The 16069-nt window shown below is 37.8% G+C and overlaps 1 protein-coding gene across 4 annotated transcripts in view; it reads right to left on the reverse strand.

Annotated features, from left to right (window-relative positions):
* Positions 1-1002: 1002 nt before the first annotated feature.
* Positions 1003-16069, reverse strand: part of LARP4B (La ribonucleoprotein 4B) — a 39589-nt gene continuing 24522 nt past the window's right edge. For 3 of the 4 annotated variants that reach the window (XM_075704972.1, XM_075704971.1, XM_075704968.1), the window contains 7 exons: positions 15559-15665; positions 14785-15039; positions 13282-13327; positions 9950-10114; positions 6199-6323; positions 5412-5523; positions 1003-4847 (listed from right to left, as the gene is read on the reverse strand). In XM_075704972.1, coding sequence (XP_075561087.1) covers positions 4566-4847; positions 5412-5523; positions 6199-6323; positions 9950-10114; positions 13282-13327; positions 14785-15039; positions 15559-15665 — 1092 coding nt within the window. In that variant the 3' untranslated portion in view covers positions 1003-4565. The remainder of the gene's footprint in view (positions 4848-5411; positions 5524-6198; positions 6324-9949; positions 10115-13281; positions 13328-14784; positions 15040-15558; positions 15666-16069) is intronic. The other variant, XM_075704970.1, reaches the window with a different exon arrangement.

A 16069-nucleotide genomic window follows, 5' to 3' on the forward strand; every position in this document is an offset into this window, starting at 1 on the left:
GAAGAGCCACACTAGGACCAAGGTGCTATTGTTAACAAATTTCCATGCATTTTTACACGTTAAGTAATAGAAAACTGAGTTCCAAGGGCAGAACAGGATGCTCCACGCTGAAGTGAACATTGGTGGTCTTCAACCACTTGTACTCCATGTCACCATCAAAGCCCAACATTTAACTGACACCAAGCTTTTCTAACACGGAGAAACCTGCAGTGCCCTGTGTACACTGGTATTCCTGTGTTGCCCTACTCTGTTGAGCAGTCAGCAGGGGGAAGATAAAGCAGCAAGCAGCCTAACCTGCCCAGAAGCTTACAGAACATCCAGCCTGAAGAATAATACTGCAATACCTCCCAAGATGCTTACAAAACACAGTAATTGTTACTATTTCCATGTTTACATCCATTGTTAAACTTGACCAGATATAGCTGAGTGAGACACAAACCTAAAAAAAACAAAAGGGCGGGGGGTGTGTTTCAAGTATTTCCAAAATAGATCTTTTACATACAGGGAGAATATCCCAGAAGCTCTTCTTTCCTAGAGGCATGACCAGGATAACCTCTAAAATCAGCCAAAGCCAAAAATAATCCCAGGACATCTTTGGATTCAAGAGCCATGCAATCAGAGCACTAACCCAAACTTTAAAATCCATGGTTAAGACCAAGACCTTATCGAATAATTTTGGAAACCACTAATGAAGATAACCTCTACTAAACAAAACTGCTTTTTTTGTTTTAAAAAAGTTAACCATAGTTACCTAATAGAGACAGATACCACTGCTTTCAGAGTTACATTAGAGGTGTTGCTGCTGCTACATAGCGTTAGGTGATGGTTACAACAGCTGTGCTGAACAGTAAAGCAAAGATTTCTTTTTTTCCCCAAAATTAGAAATATACAATTTCCAAAAATGGGAGCAAAAGACAAAAGGTAATGAAAAATACTGCTGAAGAAAGGTTTAATTAAAAAAATCAGGAATTCAACAGTGCCTAAATCTTTATTTTTCATAACCTACATATTTTTTTTTCAAATTAGACAGTTTTACATTTTATGACACAAAAGGAAACTTAAATTACTGATAGTTTACATGTAAGCTTGATTCCAGTCTTAATGGAAGAAGAACAAAAACAAAAACCCTCAAGAAGGCTCCCATATTACACTTCTATTTCATGAATTGGCAGCTGTTAGGTCTCCTTAGAAATCTTGGATTGTCTGCTGCTATTAGTGTAATAGGTTACAAAGCACATAAAAATCCCTAACTGTAGCTAGCTGAAGGAGATACAGAGATAGGTATGCACCATTACAGTCAGCTGTTGCTCGTGATACACTGCACCACGCTCAAACAAGGGCCCTTCTACGCCAGCTGCTGAACTCTCCGAAGGATAATGCAGCAACGTAAAAATTTTGCCGCCGGTCACAGATCTCTAAGCGGCAAATGACAGTGTCGTGGTGGGGGACTGATCTGAAACAACGTTAAGTTTTAAAAGCAACCTTTGGTTTTTTTAAATTCCTGGAAGAAGAGTCTCAGATACCGTTTTGACTTTTTTTCAAAATGAAAAGCATCACCACACAGTCCCGCAAGGTGAAATGCCAATTTTAATTACTGTATCCCTGAACCTTTAACTCAGCTACTGCTTTTGGGAGGTTTTTAATTTTAAAAGCCACATTTTAATCTCTCTATGTATCGTAGCAACAGTCTGCATGCAACTTCACAACTCTACTCTGAAAACTCCATTTTGTCACTGAGTGGAAAAAAAAAAAAAATCCCAAAGTAAAATGCAGTAAGGATAAGTTGTACATTACACAGCTATTTGGCGTGTCACTTTTTTCTTTTTTTTTTTTTAAAAAAAAAAAAGCTATAAAAACCACATCAGAGGAAGGTTTAAACTTTCGATGCAACAGACTGTTGCTGGGTAAGGAGTAATTACAGTGTATTGACCTAGCACAAATGGCAGCAGAATACATTAGAACAGCACAACACATCCCGCTGGTCTCAATATATTACCTTAGGTACCAGTTGAGGATTATGACTAGCTGTACACAGTCGTCGTAAGGAACCACTTGTGATTGTTTGCAGCTGGTAAGCCTTTCACTTGCAGCAGACAAACAAAATGAATCGTACAGCTGGCCTAAACCATATGCAACTCTAGCTACCATTTTCACTGCCGCTGGGGAAAGGAGAATCTTATTAAAATCCAATGACAGAACTAGTTGAGCAGTTTTGGTGACGGTGTCAGAGTCCTATCTCCTCCCACAGCATTCACAAAGTGCGCTTTTTAAACAAGAAAAATCAAGATTCCAGCATGCCCTATTTTGACCAATTCTGCAGCATACAACAGGCTGGATTTAAAAGGTCAACTAGTTACCAACTGATGCTTGTAATAGGAAATTTATCAGGAGTCAACTTCTATAGTTACTTTACAGTTCTATGAATCATACACTAAGGAAAGCACTGATATTCTTGAAAGCAGACAAGTAAGCTTCAGTGTGTATTTTTGTAGCAGTCTAAAGTTTTTTTTCCAATTAAATTTGATTTTATTAGTGACTTAAAATTACAGTTTGACTGCTGAAATTCACTATTTACATTGCAGAACACTTTTGAATTGGTTAAATCGCTTGTTTTCAGAGGGTCTTAGGAAAACATTTGAGGGCTTTCAAATAAGACTTTCGTTCCATTTCCCTTTTGCAGTGAAGAGGCAGAGTCAGTTCAGCACACCAGAATAAAATAAGAAAAAGAAAAAACAACAAATTAAAGGAATATTCAAACCACAACATTTAGTTTATCTACATCCAGCTCAACAGCAACATTTATAATATCAATAATTTTTATCAGATTTTTTTCTTTAGGGTACCTTTTTATATGTTCTGATTATTTACAACTGTACAAGCAAAGCACACACTTCCAAGTGCACATATTTAATACAGTATTGACTATTTGCATTTACAGGTTTTTCAACAATCTGAAAAAGATCAACTGTTTAAGATCTTTAAGGTATATTACAAAAACTGCTGCTAGTTCCTGTACTACAGTATGTTTACCCAGTAAGACCAGTGACAATAGATACATACTGTAACTGAGTAATTCTGTACTCCACTCTTGCTAACCCTCCACAGGGTCAGACCTCATTAACTCTAAGCTGTCTTGTACAAAAGTTAAGGCAAAGTCATTTTCAAGTTTAAATAAAATTCAAGTCTTTAAATATCGGATGGAAATAATTCTTTAAAAAAATCAGTTGTTTAAATAAACATTTTTGTGGAATAAACTGTACTGTCATAGTCAGCAGGAATGAGTTTTGTCTGAACTTCCTGCAGTTTAAACACTTAAAGAAAAACTTTAGGCATTTTAAAACAAAAATAATTTATATTCAACTTTATTAGAAACTTGATAATTTAGTGCATCCTTGTCCTTCAGAAAGCGCATCACTTCTAAAGTAAGTGTGAGAAACCTCATCCCAGAGGTAAATATCAGGGATCTCTTCCTCCACCACACAAAACAAACACCATTATCTCACGTCTTGAAAAATTTGAATCCGTATGCCAATGCTTGTAGTTACAGGAAGACGTCAACACAAGGCTGACTAAGATATGAACTCTTTCAAAGAGCACTTGGGGCAGAGTTTAAAAAAAAGTCTACACAGAGCACAGGGGTAACCAGAACATACAGCGCTGACTCAGTTAACTCCCTTACAAGCACAGGGAAGCTAAGGTTATCACAAGAAGGCTACAGTGCTTTCTCCTGATAATATCCACTAACAGGCTTCACCACCATAGAAGCTCACAGACTTAATTCTTTCTATTCACAATGTGCTTTGTATTTGCAAATTATAACATCAGTTTTATTCTGGAGTGAGAAGATGGTTACTTGCTTGCAGTAAGTCAAAATAGGAAATATTTCAGAAAGACTGCTATGGTGCTCCGTAGGATTCATTTCGTGTGTGCAAAACATCAAAAAAAGATTAAATTTTTAAAAACACTAGAAACAACTACTCATTTAACCTAAAAGTGCAAGTTCATTTGCTGACACGTAGTACAGCAGCCCAATAAAAAAAAAAATCTTCAAGGTCACGTACTAATTTGTAAAATACATCTACTTCCTTGCACTCTACACACTAGCTGCCGTTATCAGTCTTTTGGACACTTTAGATATGTACTTGCAGACCAGTTTATTAAAAATATTGCAGCAGCACATTTCTGCTTAACAGTTTAGAAAAAACTCACTATACAGAGCTTGCACTCACACAGCCACAGAGAGGCTTAATAAAAAGTTGATTTTTTTTTTTTAAAGACAAATATTTTACATCTTGAAAAAAAATAATCACACTAAGCTTCACCTCCAATTAAGCACCAACCTAAATGTAAGGTTTAGAACAACTATCCAGAACTATCCAGAAAAATAGAATGTTTGTTCAAGAGGGGAAAAAGTATTTCACAGAAAAATAACTTGCAGGCATTGTTACATGCCTAGTATCACTGCAAGCTCCTAACCAGCAACTCATTCTCAGGTATCCTAGTGGGAACATGGGTTTAATTTGTGGGAAGCAGACCTCTTTTCAAATCCCTCCCAGGTGTTAGTTTCACTGAGGAGATTTTGGAGGGGTATTCTGTTCTTTATTTAAGCGTTTGCCAACGGCTGGAGGGGACGATCTGCGTCCGGACTGTCTCCTCTGGTCTTTGGGTTGTCCAGGATGTGACTTTGCAGGAGGAGGTTCTCTGTTTTTCTCTATTGTTTCTGTGGGCTTTCTTTCTTCTTTCCCACATGCTACAGTGTTTGGCTTCTGTTCTTTCTGGGGTTGCAAAGTAGGAGGATCCTTAGTTGTTCTCTGGCAAATTTCTGCATAACTAGGTTTTCGCAGTTCCTGTGAAATCAAAAGCAAACAGGACAGCAGACTTAAACAAAGCATCCTGAGAAAAAAAAATCATTTGCTTTTATGAACAAAAAAGGTAAAGTCTTTGTCCCAAAAGACTGCTGCACTAAAACATGCAGATGAGGGCTTGAGTATGAAGTTTACAGAAGGTGCACAGACAATAAGGTTCAAGACAAGGTAAAATGCAAAACAGTATGCCAGAAAAATGGGGTACTGTGATAGGGCAAAATAATTCCAATTTGAGCAAACTCTAGAACAGCTGAAAGACGACGAATAATCTGGTTTAAATATCAACATATGTACTAATGCTTCTACCTCAAGGATATTACCAAGAAGAGAATTCAGATAAAGAGCTATCGTTCGCCAAGTTATCTTGAACACTTTTGCACTGTTAATTGCATAATTTTATCATGCAAGTAATTGTGAGGCCACCAACACGCAAAATTAAGGATGCTGGGCTCACATGATTAAGCCACACTGGGTAGCAATGGAAGCAGTATTCTCTTACATGCAAACTGGATCATTAAGAGAAAGAGAAGTAGTAAGGTCACTTACTATGGCAGCCCCATTGACTTGTACTGATTTACATGCAGTACTGAGTGCGGAAGAAGAAAGCCTTTCTGTACTCTGTGTCTCTCTCTGCTGTTTATCCACAACCTTGGAGTCCCTGTAAGCATCCAGCAAGAAGCAAGGCTCATGAAAAGTGAAACTTCAGCATAGATGAATGATCTAATAATGGGTCTAAAACTTTATCTGAGGATGACTATAAGAAGTTATAGCTATAATTTGCCTAGCACATTATGACTAGCATTGCATTTAAAAATGCTATCAAATATTAAAAAAAGATATTCCTGTGGAACTTGATGCTACCTGTAATTTGTGACATTCTCATAGCATTTGGTTATTCAGTTACCTTACCCCTGTTACTGAAACACCTCAATTTGATTTGCAGGTTCCAAATAAAGTCTTACTGAAAACTTTCTTTATTGTATGGACAACGGTACTGCCCATAGGATCGTGGGTTTACTCTCTATGCTTCAAAGCTATGTAAATATAAGACAGAAAGGTATTCATTAAACTTTTTAAATACTTGCAGAGACTAAAACACAACACTAAACTTTTGTCTGCTTAATGACTATTGTGACTGAATCACTATTATGATATTGTTAGGAAATTAAGCTTTATTGACTTTACTACAAGTACAGTATACAATAAAATACTATTTCTTTCATTGATTGAGATTTTCATAGCTATTTACAGTGTTCCACCTAGCCTTCTGACGAGAGAAAACGCATATGTGATTCAGAGCGGAATAATTATAGCCGTGTAATTAAGAGCTTACTCAGAAGACTGGGATGGCGAAGGAGACCTTTCAAACGTCCTGGGCAATGTAGAAGAAACTGGCAACAACGGCTCTCGAGGAATTCCTGACGGAATAGTGTTTGTACTTGCATCCACGTTAATGTTCTGAAGGAGGAAAAAAAGGCACAGAATGACAATCATAGTAGCCAATTAATATGGTTTGTCTGAAAATTAATCAGGAAACAGTTTACAACTTGATTTATAAGGGTAAATTAACTATAGGAAGATACAGAAGGATCCACTATACGTATTGTAACAAGTAAGTTTTTTCCTTTACAATTATTTAGAAACACAGACAAATAAATCACACACTGTGGCGCTCTCCCCAAAAGTTGGAAGCTTAGGTCCTTTTGGGACATATCTGGATGACAAAATCACTTCTTGCAGCCTGGGAATTTTGCACCTGCTGGTGACAAAATAGGCTTTGCTCCTGGTCACGTAACCATAGTTAGTCTATTAAGACAAAAGTCTCCTAGAGTTACGCACTAAGAACTGTCTTCTTCAAAGCTCTAACTCTGCATCATCCCAATAGCTGGTGCTAAAAAACCCCCAACCTTAAAAAAAAAAAGTTTTTGCAAATTAGGATATGACCATCATTTAGAAGTCCCTTTCTTATGCTACAGCGTGATTTGCTGCCAAGCAAAAGAGGCTTTTTCCATAGCCCTCAAAAGATTCTGCTAGTGCCAAGTGATACTGTGCTTCCAGATAAAGGCCACATAGGTTCAAGATGCACACATGAATTTAAATTGTCGCAAAATAAGAAAAGAGAAAAAAGACCTTATATCTTGAAAAATGTATTTCTGATGTTTATAACTATTTTGTTTGTTTTGAAAAGTGCTATGTTCTTCATATTGCTTCTGATCTGTCTGACTCTAGAACCAGAACAGATTCTGGTAAGCAGAAGGAAAAGCAATGGGAGAACATAAGCACAGAAGGAACAAGATAGCCACTCCTTTCCCCCAGCCCAGCCACCACTAAAAGGTCATAAAACATGAGACTTCTGTGGTCACTGTTAGAAAGGAAAATGGTATTTGATGACACTTTTAAATCAGGTAGCATAGATTATTGCAGTAGATCTAAGCCTAGTTTTACTTAAAGTAAAAGTAAAACCATAAAAGATGGATGTTTAGAAATAAAAGAACAGCTTCTGTAGTTTTACTCACTACAATACTGTGTGCAAAGGCTTGAAATTGCAAGTTGCTGAGCATTCTGGCCCAAGTTCATCAAAACTTGTAGGTACATGGTTAAGTGTGAATAGCTTCAAGTCAAGCAGACATGCAAGTGCTGTTCCTAGGCCAAAACACTCAGCCCCTGATCTGACAGCACTGCAGTTTCCTAGTTAGAAAATGTGGGATGATTAACACCTGCCATTCCCCAGAGCTACATCTAGAAGGTCAACACAAAGCAAAGAGCATAAAGATATGATGCTTGGATAACAACTGTTGGAAATTATACAGCCTAAGTTCACTCAGCCTCTGTACACTGGACTTGCCCATCTATAAAACAAGAGTAGCACTGTGTACTACTTCAGCACTTCATAACTCTACATCAGGTGACATGAAAAAAAATCTTGAGATCAAGGTGAAAAGCAGCCTGTATACACTGGCAAGATTCTAATGTTAACTCAAACACCTTTGTAGTAGAACACAATCACTCTTTGGAGCCAGTTGCTGTTATCTTCATCCTTATTAATGCCAACAAGGACAGACAGGCTTTCTTCCACACAATGTGTCCTGGTTTCGGCTGGGATAGAGTTAATTTTCTTCCTAGTAGCAGGCACAGTGCTGTGTTTTGGATTTAGTAGGAGAAGAATGTTGATAACACGCTGATGTTTTTAGTTGTTGCTGAGTACTGCTTATGCTAGTCAAGGACTTTGCTGCTTCCCATGCTCTGCCAGGTACACAAGAAACTGGTAGGGGGCACAGCCAGAATAGTTGATCCAAACTGCCCAAAGGGCTATTCCATACCATATGGCGTCATGCTCAGTATAGAAACTGGGGGGGGTTGGCCGGGGAGCAGCGATCGCTGCTCGGGAACTGTCTGGGTATCGGTCGGCAGGTGGTGAGCAATTGCATTGTGCATCACTTGCTTTGTATATTATTATTACTATTATTATATTGTTATTATTATTATTTTACTTTATTTTATTTCAATTAGTAAACTGTTCTTATCTCAACCCAGGAGTGTTTCTCACTCTTATTCCTCCGATTCCCTCTCCCATCCCATCGGGGCAGGGGGAGCGAGCGAGCGGCTGCGTGGTGCTTAGTTGCTGTCTGGGGCTAAACCACGACACAATGGTACAGACTAACTCATGCAAGCCGGAAAACAAAATCAAAGGAAGCTTTTTAATGTGACAGTGCATTGCACTATCATAAAACCTCAGTGCCTGACTGACATTAAGATTTCCTCTACAGGGGAGAAGTGTAAGTTCTTTACAAGTACAGTGCAAAGCAAGTACTAGATTGGTAATGGGAGGAGCAATGGGTTTTCAGCTGCAGTATCAATAGCAAGTGCTGGAATTCTATTTAAAACCTGAAATAAGATAGTCAAAAAACACTTCAGAAATAATAGAGGTAAAATACTTTAAAAATAGATAGATCTTGGCCAAGAACAGACTACAGTCTGGAGTACTGGCTGACAGTAAGTTAAACACTGTTCTCATCATGGCACCGTCCTGCACATTCCCCCTAAATGCAACCCTGGAAGGTAGCTGTCCCTGTTACCGCTTGAAGGAGACAGAACAGATGGCTTGTCTGTGCAGTCACTGCTTTGGGTGCAGGCTGCCCTGCCGCTTCCTCTTTCCTTTACTAACAAATACCCTCCCTACCCACCCCTGATACACGGGCACCAAAGAAAACACTTCTGCAATAGACTGGTTTTAGAGACGAGGCACGAGAGAGAGATTTTGGTGTTTCATCAGGTTGCTTTGCACTGCTATATCCAGGGGTTAACTTCTTCAGTCGTGGTACAGCTAGAAAAACACAAGTTAAATTAGAGCTAGCAAAAAAAGCCGATACAGACTTCTATAGCCTAGACTGTTCCATAGCACACAGGGTTATGAGTCTTGATGGAGGAGAACATACTGTCACTCACAGATGGCATGGTAGAGACAGCTGTAAGAATGAAATCTATGAACAGCTACTGAACATTAATTTTCAACTGCATCTCTACCACATCTAGAAAGCAGTGGTTGCCAAGTCATTCTGGTATATTTTTATCTTTCCAAGCAATATGACAAGACAACGCTGGGATCCAGCTGGTTTTGGTAACAGTTCTTGTTCCAGCTATGACGCCTAGTGTACTGAGATTATGTAAGCAGCTTCTATATATTTCAGTGCTTAGAAGTTTTAAAGCTTTAAAAGCTTTAAAGCATTTTACATAAAACTCAAAAGTCTGACTTTCAAACAGGAGGGAAATTTACCACATTTTTCACCTGAGTCTATCAAAAAGCCTGAGGCAATTATGAACAGCAAAGAGCATATTTTCTAATCTCTGCTATTGTCTACTTATATTGGTGCTCATCTTCCATACCATTTCAAAGAGAATACCCAACAAATTCTAAGGTATAAGTGAAGAAGGCAGTGACACATCATTTGACAGCTGTATTTTAGAAGCATTTTTTATGACCCATGTAAAACCACAAGTTTTTTCTATGTATAAGCCACCAAATCTGAAAACAAGAAGTATGCAATTCTTTGTTTTCTCAACCAAAATTAACACTGGCTACTCACTCTTTCTTTTGACGTTCCTATTACCACACTGGACAGTCTGTTTTCAAAAAGGTCTTCGGTCTTTAAATTGCCAGCAGCCCCGGGTAGTGGAGGAAAGCTAGATAAACCCAATTCAAAGCTAGGAGATGGAGGTTTTGGGGGTGGTGGAGACTGTGTTTGGCCTCTCTAGAATAGAAATAACGTATTGAGGTTACTGCACTGGATGATAGAAAAGAGAGACATGGGACTCTAAACTGTATTTTGCATTTGATTTGTATCTGTGAAGCCCTAGAGAGGCCTCCCCCATCCCGCCTCCCAAGAAAACCACCCAGTACCGAGGAATAGATGCTTTCATTTTCCACTGTTGCGCTTAAAATATTTAACTTATTTAAATGGCATGACATAAGCATCCTTAAAAATTTAATATGCATAAGCTTTAGTGATACTGGTATATTAAGAAAAATCTTCTCGCTGACCCTTCCTTCAGGATGGACACTTACACCAACATAGAAAGGAAAACAGACTGGTTTAGATATCACTGTATTGTGAAAACCGAAAGCCCATTTATGTGCAGTTGGTACCATTCTAAATGAAAGACAGGAGTCAACAAGGATCTTATATCATGTTCAGATACATTAAGAAATGGCCAGACGGCATGCCTTGCATGCAGTGTAGACAACAGCAATTTTAATCTAATTACTATGAATGTATATGGTCACTCTGTAAAAATTCAAAGAGAAATGTCAAAACTATTTCTGAAACAGTGAGAATTTTCTTAACTAAGTCTAAGAAGAAAAACAATGTCCCGGGCAGAAAAACATCAATGGGCTAAATGCAACTATTTTGCACTACAGACAGCAGCTCAGGAGTTGAGTACCACAGTTAAAAATCACTTGTGAGGACTGCTTGTAAGAATTTGTAAAGCTAAATTGTATTTACACTGAAAAAAATCAAATTCCTTTTGTAATATGCTGTAACTGAAGTTACCCATTAACTTCATCTACATCATGTAAACAAAGAAGTAACCGTTTCATGACTGTGCTCAGGCCTGTGCTAAGATGATCTCTGCTGCAGAATACCAAATGCAAAGCAATCTTTGAGATGATTCCCATTTTGAAAAGGAAAATATTTATGGGTATATAGCCAAGATAGTCTGAATGTGAGAACAATGCTTCTGGATAGAAAGGTGTTGCATTACTTACTGGTTTTTCCCCTTCCTTCTCATGAAGAGCAATAGATACAAAACTACCCTCGAGGTCTTTTCACAAACTATAGTTTATGTCAAAAGTTTATGTCAAAAGAAGTGTGTGTCGAGAAGGAAGTAGGGAAAGAATAAATACAGAGGCAAGAACAACTCTAACTCCTAGGACTGCTACTGACCCAGCATTACCCCTCAGAACACAGTTTAAAGAGTGCTACAGCAATGGAGGCTGCAAACCTCCAAAAATAGAAGTCAGATGACCTGTCAAAGAGTCACAGAGAGAGACAACACTTACCCAGTTCAAACTGCAAGAGGAACAATTTTTTTTTTTTTTTTAAGAACAGTTCTTCAAATCACAGCACTTAATTTTCTTAAAGGGGACTGAAGTGCTGCAACAGATAATGCTTTTATATTTGTTACAAGCATTTCAAGTTATACAGATGAGTCCTAAAAAACCCAACATATTAAGAGACAAGTAGCATTAACATCTTAAATTAGTGAAACCAGGGAGGACTTAAGTGGATTTTAAGCTGCCAAATGCATAAAATTTCTCAAGTCAACTTGTTATGACAAGTTGAGTAATTTGCTTATGTCTATAGCCTCAGATACAATCTGATCAAAAAGGTTCATGCTCTTTCTCATGCAAGCATGCATACTCTCTCTAATTTTTCCTTTAAAAAATCAGAAGAAGTCATCACTCCATTCAAATACAACTGGTTGTAGTGATGTCCTGTGTACACTACCTAATCACTAGCATCAAACAAGAAACAGGATCCTGGATTCAATTATTTCCACAGTCTAAAGAGGTCAAATTTTAATCTTTCACTTCAGAGTATGCTTCTTCCCAGTGTACACAGTTGTGAGTGTGCAGCAGCTCTTGCCTCTGTTCAAGTTGCAGCACTGGACAGTACAGACTAGAAGGAACCTGGCTGCACAGGGTGCAGTTAAAGACTGGTGCTAAGAGAAGGGAACCGTGGCTCTCCAAAGAAGTCATGTCTACCAGTTTTACATTCAAAGTTAAAACAACCTTTAAAGTCAGCTGAGCCAGAAGAGCCTCTCTGCTCAGTAAGTGTCTCCAAGGTAATCCTTTCACTCCAGCCACTCATGCACATGCCTAACCTGTACCACTTCCTTGTTTTTTCAAAGACAGAAAAAAATGTTGACAGGAAAAACATCAATCTAAAAATTCAAGCAGCTTTGAAAGGGCAAAAGAAAGAAATATTGAGAATCCTACATGTAATGTGATCTCACTGAGCTTTGAGATGTTTGACGTGAAAAGAAACTAAAGGGAAGGAACCACTTGTCATTTTATGCTTTCCAAACCTTGATGCTCCTTTATCCAAGTCCCTCAAGGCTACCCAACAGCAGGAGCCACAAATACACAAATGCAACAAATCCAGACCTTCAAGAAAGTGTTACGGCTCATGTAATGGGGTTACTTTGCCCCTGTAACATGAATAAGGAAATAATCTGGTTCAACTTCAGGAACATGCCATGTGTGGCAAAAATGAATTGCAGAGAAGTGTCTGGTTTTATCAAATAAAACCTTAAGTCCTACAAAAAAAAAATCACATTGTTTGTCTTCTACACAATGTCTAGTCCAGCCTTTTCAAGTATCAAGGCTATTTAGGTATTCACCTTGAATTTAAGTTTACCAAAACTGTAATATTTCAATAGTGTTAGCACACCCTTACCAAGTGGTACTTGGAGAGGCATTTAAGAAACAGAACTGACTACTTAATAAGTAACATTCTAGCTATACATTATGACACATGGATCTATAAAATATTCTTCAATGTCTATATGAAGGATAACCAAGTATCAAGTGTTTTGAACTTTAGCTTAGCTATTTAGCTCTCCCTGAATGTGAACACTGGCATGCTGACACAGTAACACTAAGATGGAAATATTTTGCTACTATAGAAGAGTAATTTTAACTTTTTCCTGACTTCTGCATTAATGGACAATCTTCTCTGACAACCAAATGCAGTAAACTCAGGTGCCTCCATGAGCTGCTGTCTTCAGTCAACTGTGACATACAATTGCTTGTGCAGTAACTTACATCACCTGCTACTCCACATAATATCCATGCTATCGCCTTGTTACCCTACTTTTATTATACGTGATGATGTATATGACCATGAACACTCACTGTAAACTTGTCCTCCCTTTTCTTTCGGTAGCCATATGAGTTTTTCCTAAGGGAAAGAAAGCAGTTATCAGAACCTTGCCTATAAATGAATGGAAGGCAGTTGGTGAAAACAGGAGAAACGAATTCAAATTGCTATTTCATCCATCTTCATTCTAGACAGGTTATTAAAAATGTTTTAGGGAAAAATTTCTAGCAAGCTCTCATTAAAATAAAAGTACAGATCTTATACAAGTCAGCATAAGAATGCACTGGTTACAAATAATTCCTGCACTAGAAACATCTCAGTGCTGATTACATATAAGGCTTAGACAAAACCTTTCGATATCCAAAGGTTTTAGTCTTGTCTTTTTTTTTTTTTTGATACCTATGTAACTTTTGAAATATGGCTAACTATTTTCAGTGCTTCTCCCCCAGCACTGCTTCAGGTAAAGCCCCACCAAGCAGCAGTTTAAAATTTGCCATGCATTCTAACTGGGTTTCAATATATTTTAAGTTTTCTGTTTGACTTTTAATATTCTAAACAGACTCAATACAAAAACATTGGAATATAAAACTAAGTACTGACTATTCCTGTACATTTTTGTAGTCTATAGTTTGAGCAATCTTGTTTCCTATGTCCTTAATCACACTTTCATCCACTAGTTATAACACAGTTTGGCAAATTAGATTTAGAAAAGTATTAGAACCCTTGCACAAAATCCCCACTTAATTTTGCAATGATACAATCCAAGTCTTATATTGGATCATCTCAAAAGACTCAAGTTATCTTACAAGTCAGTAAGTCAGTCAAAATGTGATTTACTTGGAGACACAAACACAGCCATCATTAAACGAAGCTGCACAGTACTTTTATAAAGCACTTATTAAAACCGTACTGTATTTAAAAAAATTCCAAGATAAGCCTGCTAAATTCTCACATTAATATTGGTGCCACTGATTTTCAGCTCCCCAAGTAGTTTTTTTTGTTTTTGTTTGTTTGTTTTTAAAGCTGCTTAACAATACTTTTCTTCGTTGCATGTAATCTTTTTTCCTCCCTCCATACCAATCCATCATCTTTGTTGCTGTAAATGTCTACTTTGAGCAAAATTCTGATCTTTCAACTGAAAAAATTAACAATGAGCACTGCTAGTACAGGTTCAGGTGCACAATCTACACTGCTGAACAATGGAATGGACAAACCTGCTTCATTAAAGCCAGACAAATAATATGCAAAAACTTTCTTACAACAGATGAAGAAAGGATAGAGAATTAGATCTTATGGCTGTAAATTGTTCATCAGTTGCCATTAATGATTTTCATTTGGTAGGAAAGTATGCAAGCCCACTTTGCATTTGTTCTATACTTAGCACTTTCTCTGAAGTACTTTCCAAGATTTTAGCTCTGAGGAGAGACAGTCTCAGTTTAAAATAGTAATGAGAACAGTACCGTACCTCATTACTAAAAGAAGTCATTTAGAAGCAGCAACAGCAAGTTGTTCAGAGGACAGCTACAGAGTACACTCACCTTCCTCTACCTAATCCAGGAGACGAGTCAAGGCTGGTCTGTTCCATCCGTCCAGTTCCTACTTCCCTCTTGGTATAACTCGTAGTAGCATTCTGCATCCGTGTCCTGTTTTGTCCCGGCTGCCGCGTCTGTGGACTCCTGACGCCATTGATTAAACGATCAGCAGAAAAGTTGAATATTGTAGGACTGTCTAGAAGCCCAGGTCCCCTTTCTGCACTGGGTATTGTATGTCGTATATGAGACTTGCTAGGATTCCTACAAATTCAAAAGTCATTTCAACATACGCACTATGAGAGATCTTCTGAGGCCTAAGTCTATACACAGGATTCAGAAGAAGCAAGATCTTCACTCCTTTATTGCATATTTCATTTTTTAAGAATGATAGTATTCATTTTAACAGGTCATGTGAATTATAAAAATTAACCTTTTCACTGTCTATTTTCAACTATGCCTTTACTAAAAACTACTTGAAACTGATAATACTGTAGGAATAGTCCTGATGATTACATGCCATCATTCAGAATATTTCATCTGAATACCCTAAATCATGGAGCAGACAAGTTCTCAGCTTTCAGACAGTCCATTTACATTTAGAAACAGGACATCCACTCACAACAGCAGCAGCACCTGCCCTTTGGCCTCACTTAACCTTGCACCAGGTTCAATTTCACTAGTATTTTCAAGTTAGCTGGTGTTACTAAAATAAGCAGATTAAAACCCCACATGCTACATAATAAAATAGTATGTATATTTTTAAAAGATGGTTGAACTTGCCTGTTCCTAGGAGGATATTGTCTGAGTGTAGTCAACGGAGAAGCAGCAGGCTTGAAGGTTGGAGATGTGAACCCATTGATAAATCCCGTATTTGGAAATGGTGTTACCTAAGGAGTATATTGCATGCTCATTATTATAAACAAACAGAGTACTACTTTTTCTTAACCCCATATTTTATGTCATTCTATGCAGGGCAGTACTTAAAAGATTGGCTCAAACAGCAATAGAGCATTTGTCCAGTGCCTTACAAAATGCTGTGTTTAGAGAAGATAGCCACTACACATATTCAAGTTCCGATAATTTAAGAGGACTGAAAAACACCGAGCCAAAACTCTTGGCTGTAAGTAATGCTCCTTCTATTTCACACCATGCTATGCATGACTTCAGAGTACAGAGATACTTCTTTATCAAAGAGGCTCTAACCTACACAGCCTGTAAATGTTTTTCTTATAATTTATATGCGAATCCCTCCCTAAAAAGAAAAACAATTTCTTTTTAGTTCCTCATTCTA

The sequence above is a fragment of the Pelecanus crispus genome, chromosome 2, assembly GCF_030463565.1.
Source record: "Pelecanus crispus isolate bPelCri1 chromosome 2, bPelCri1.pri, whole genome shotgun sequence".
NCBI lineage: Eukaryota > Metazoa > Chordata > Aves > Pelecaniformes > Pelecanidae > Pelecanus > Pelecanus crispus.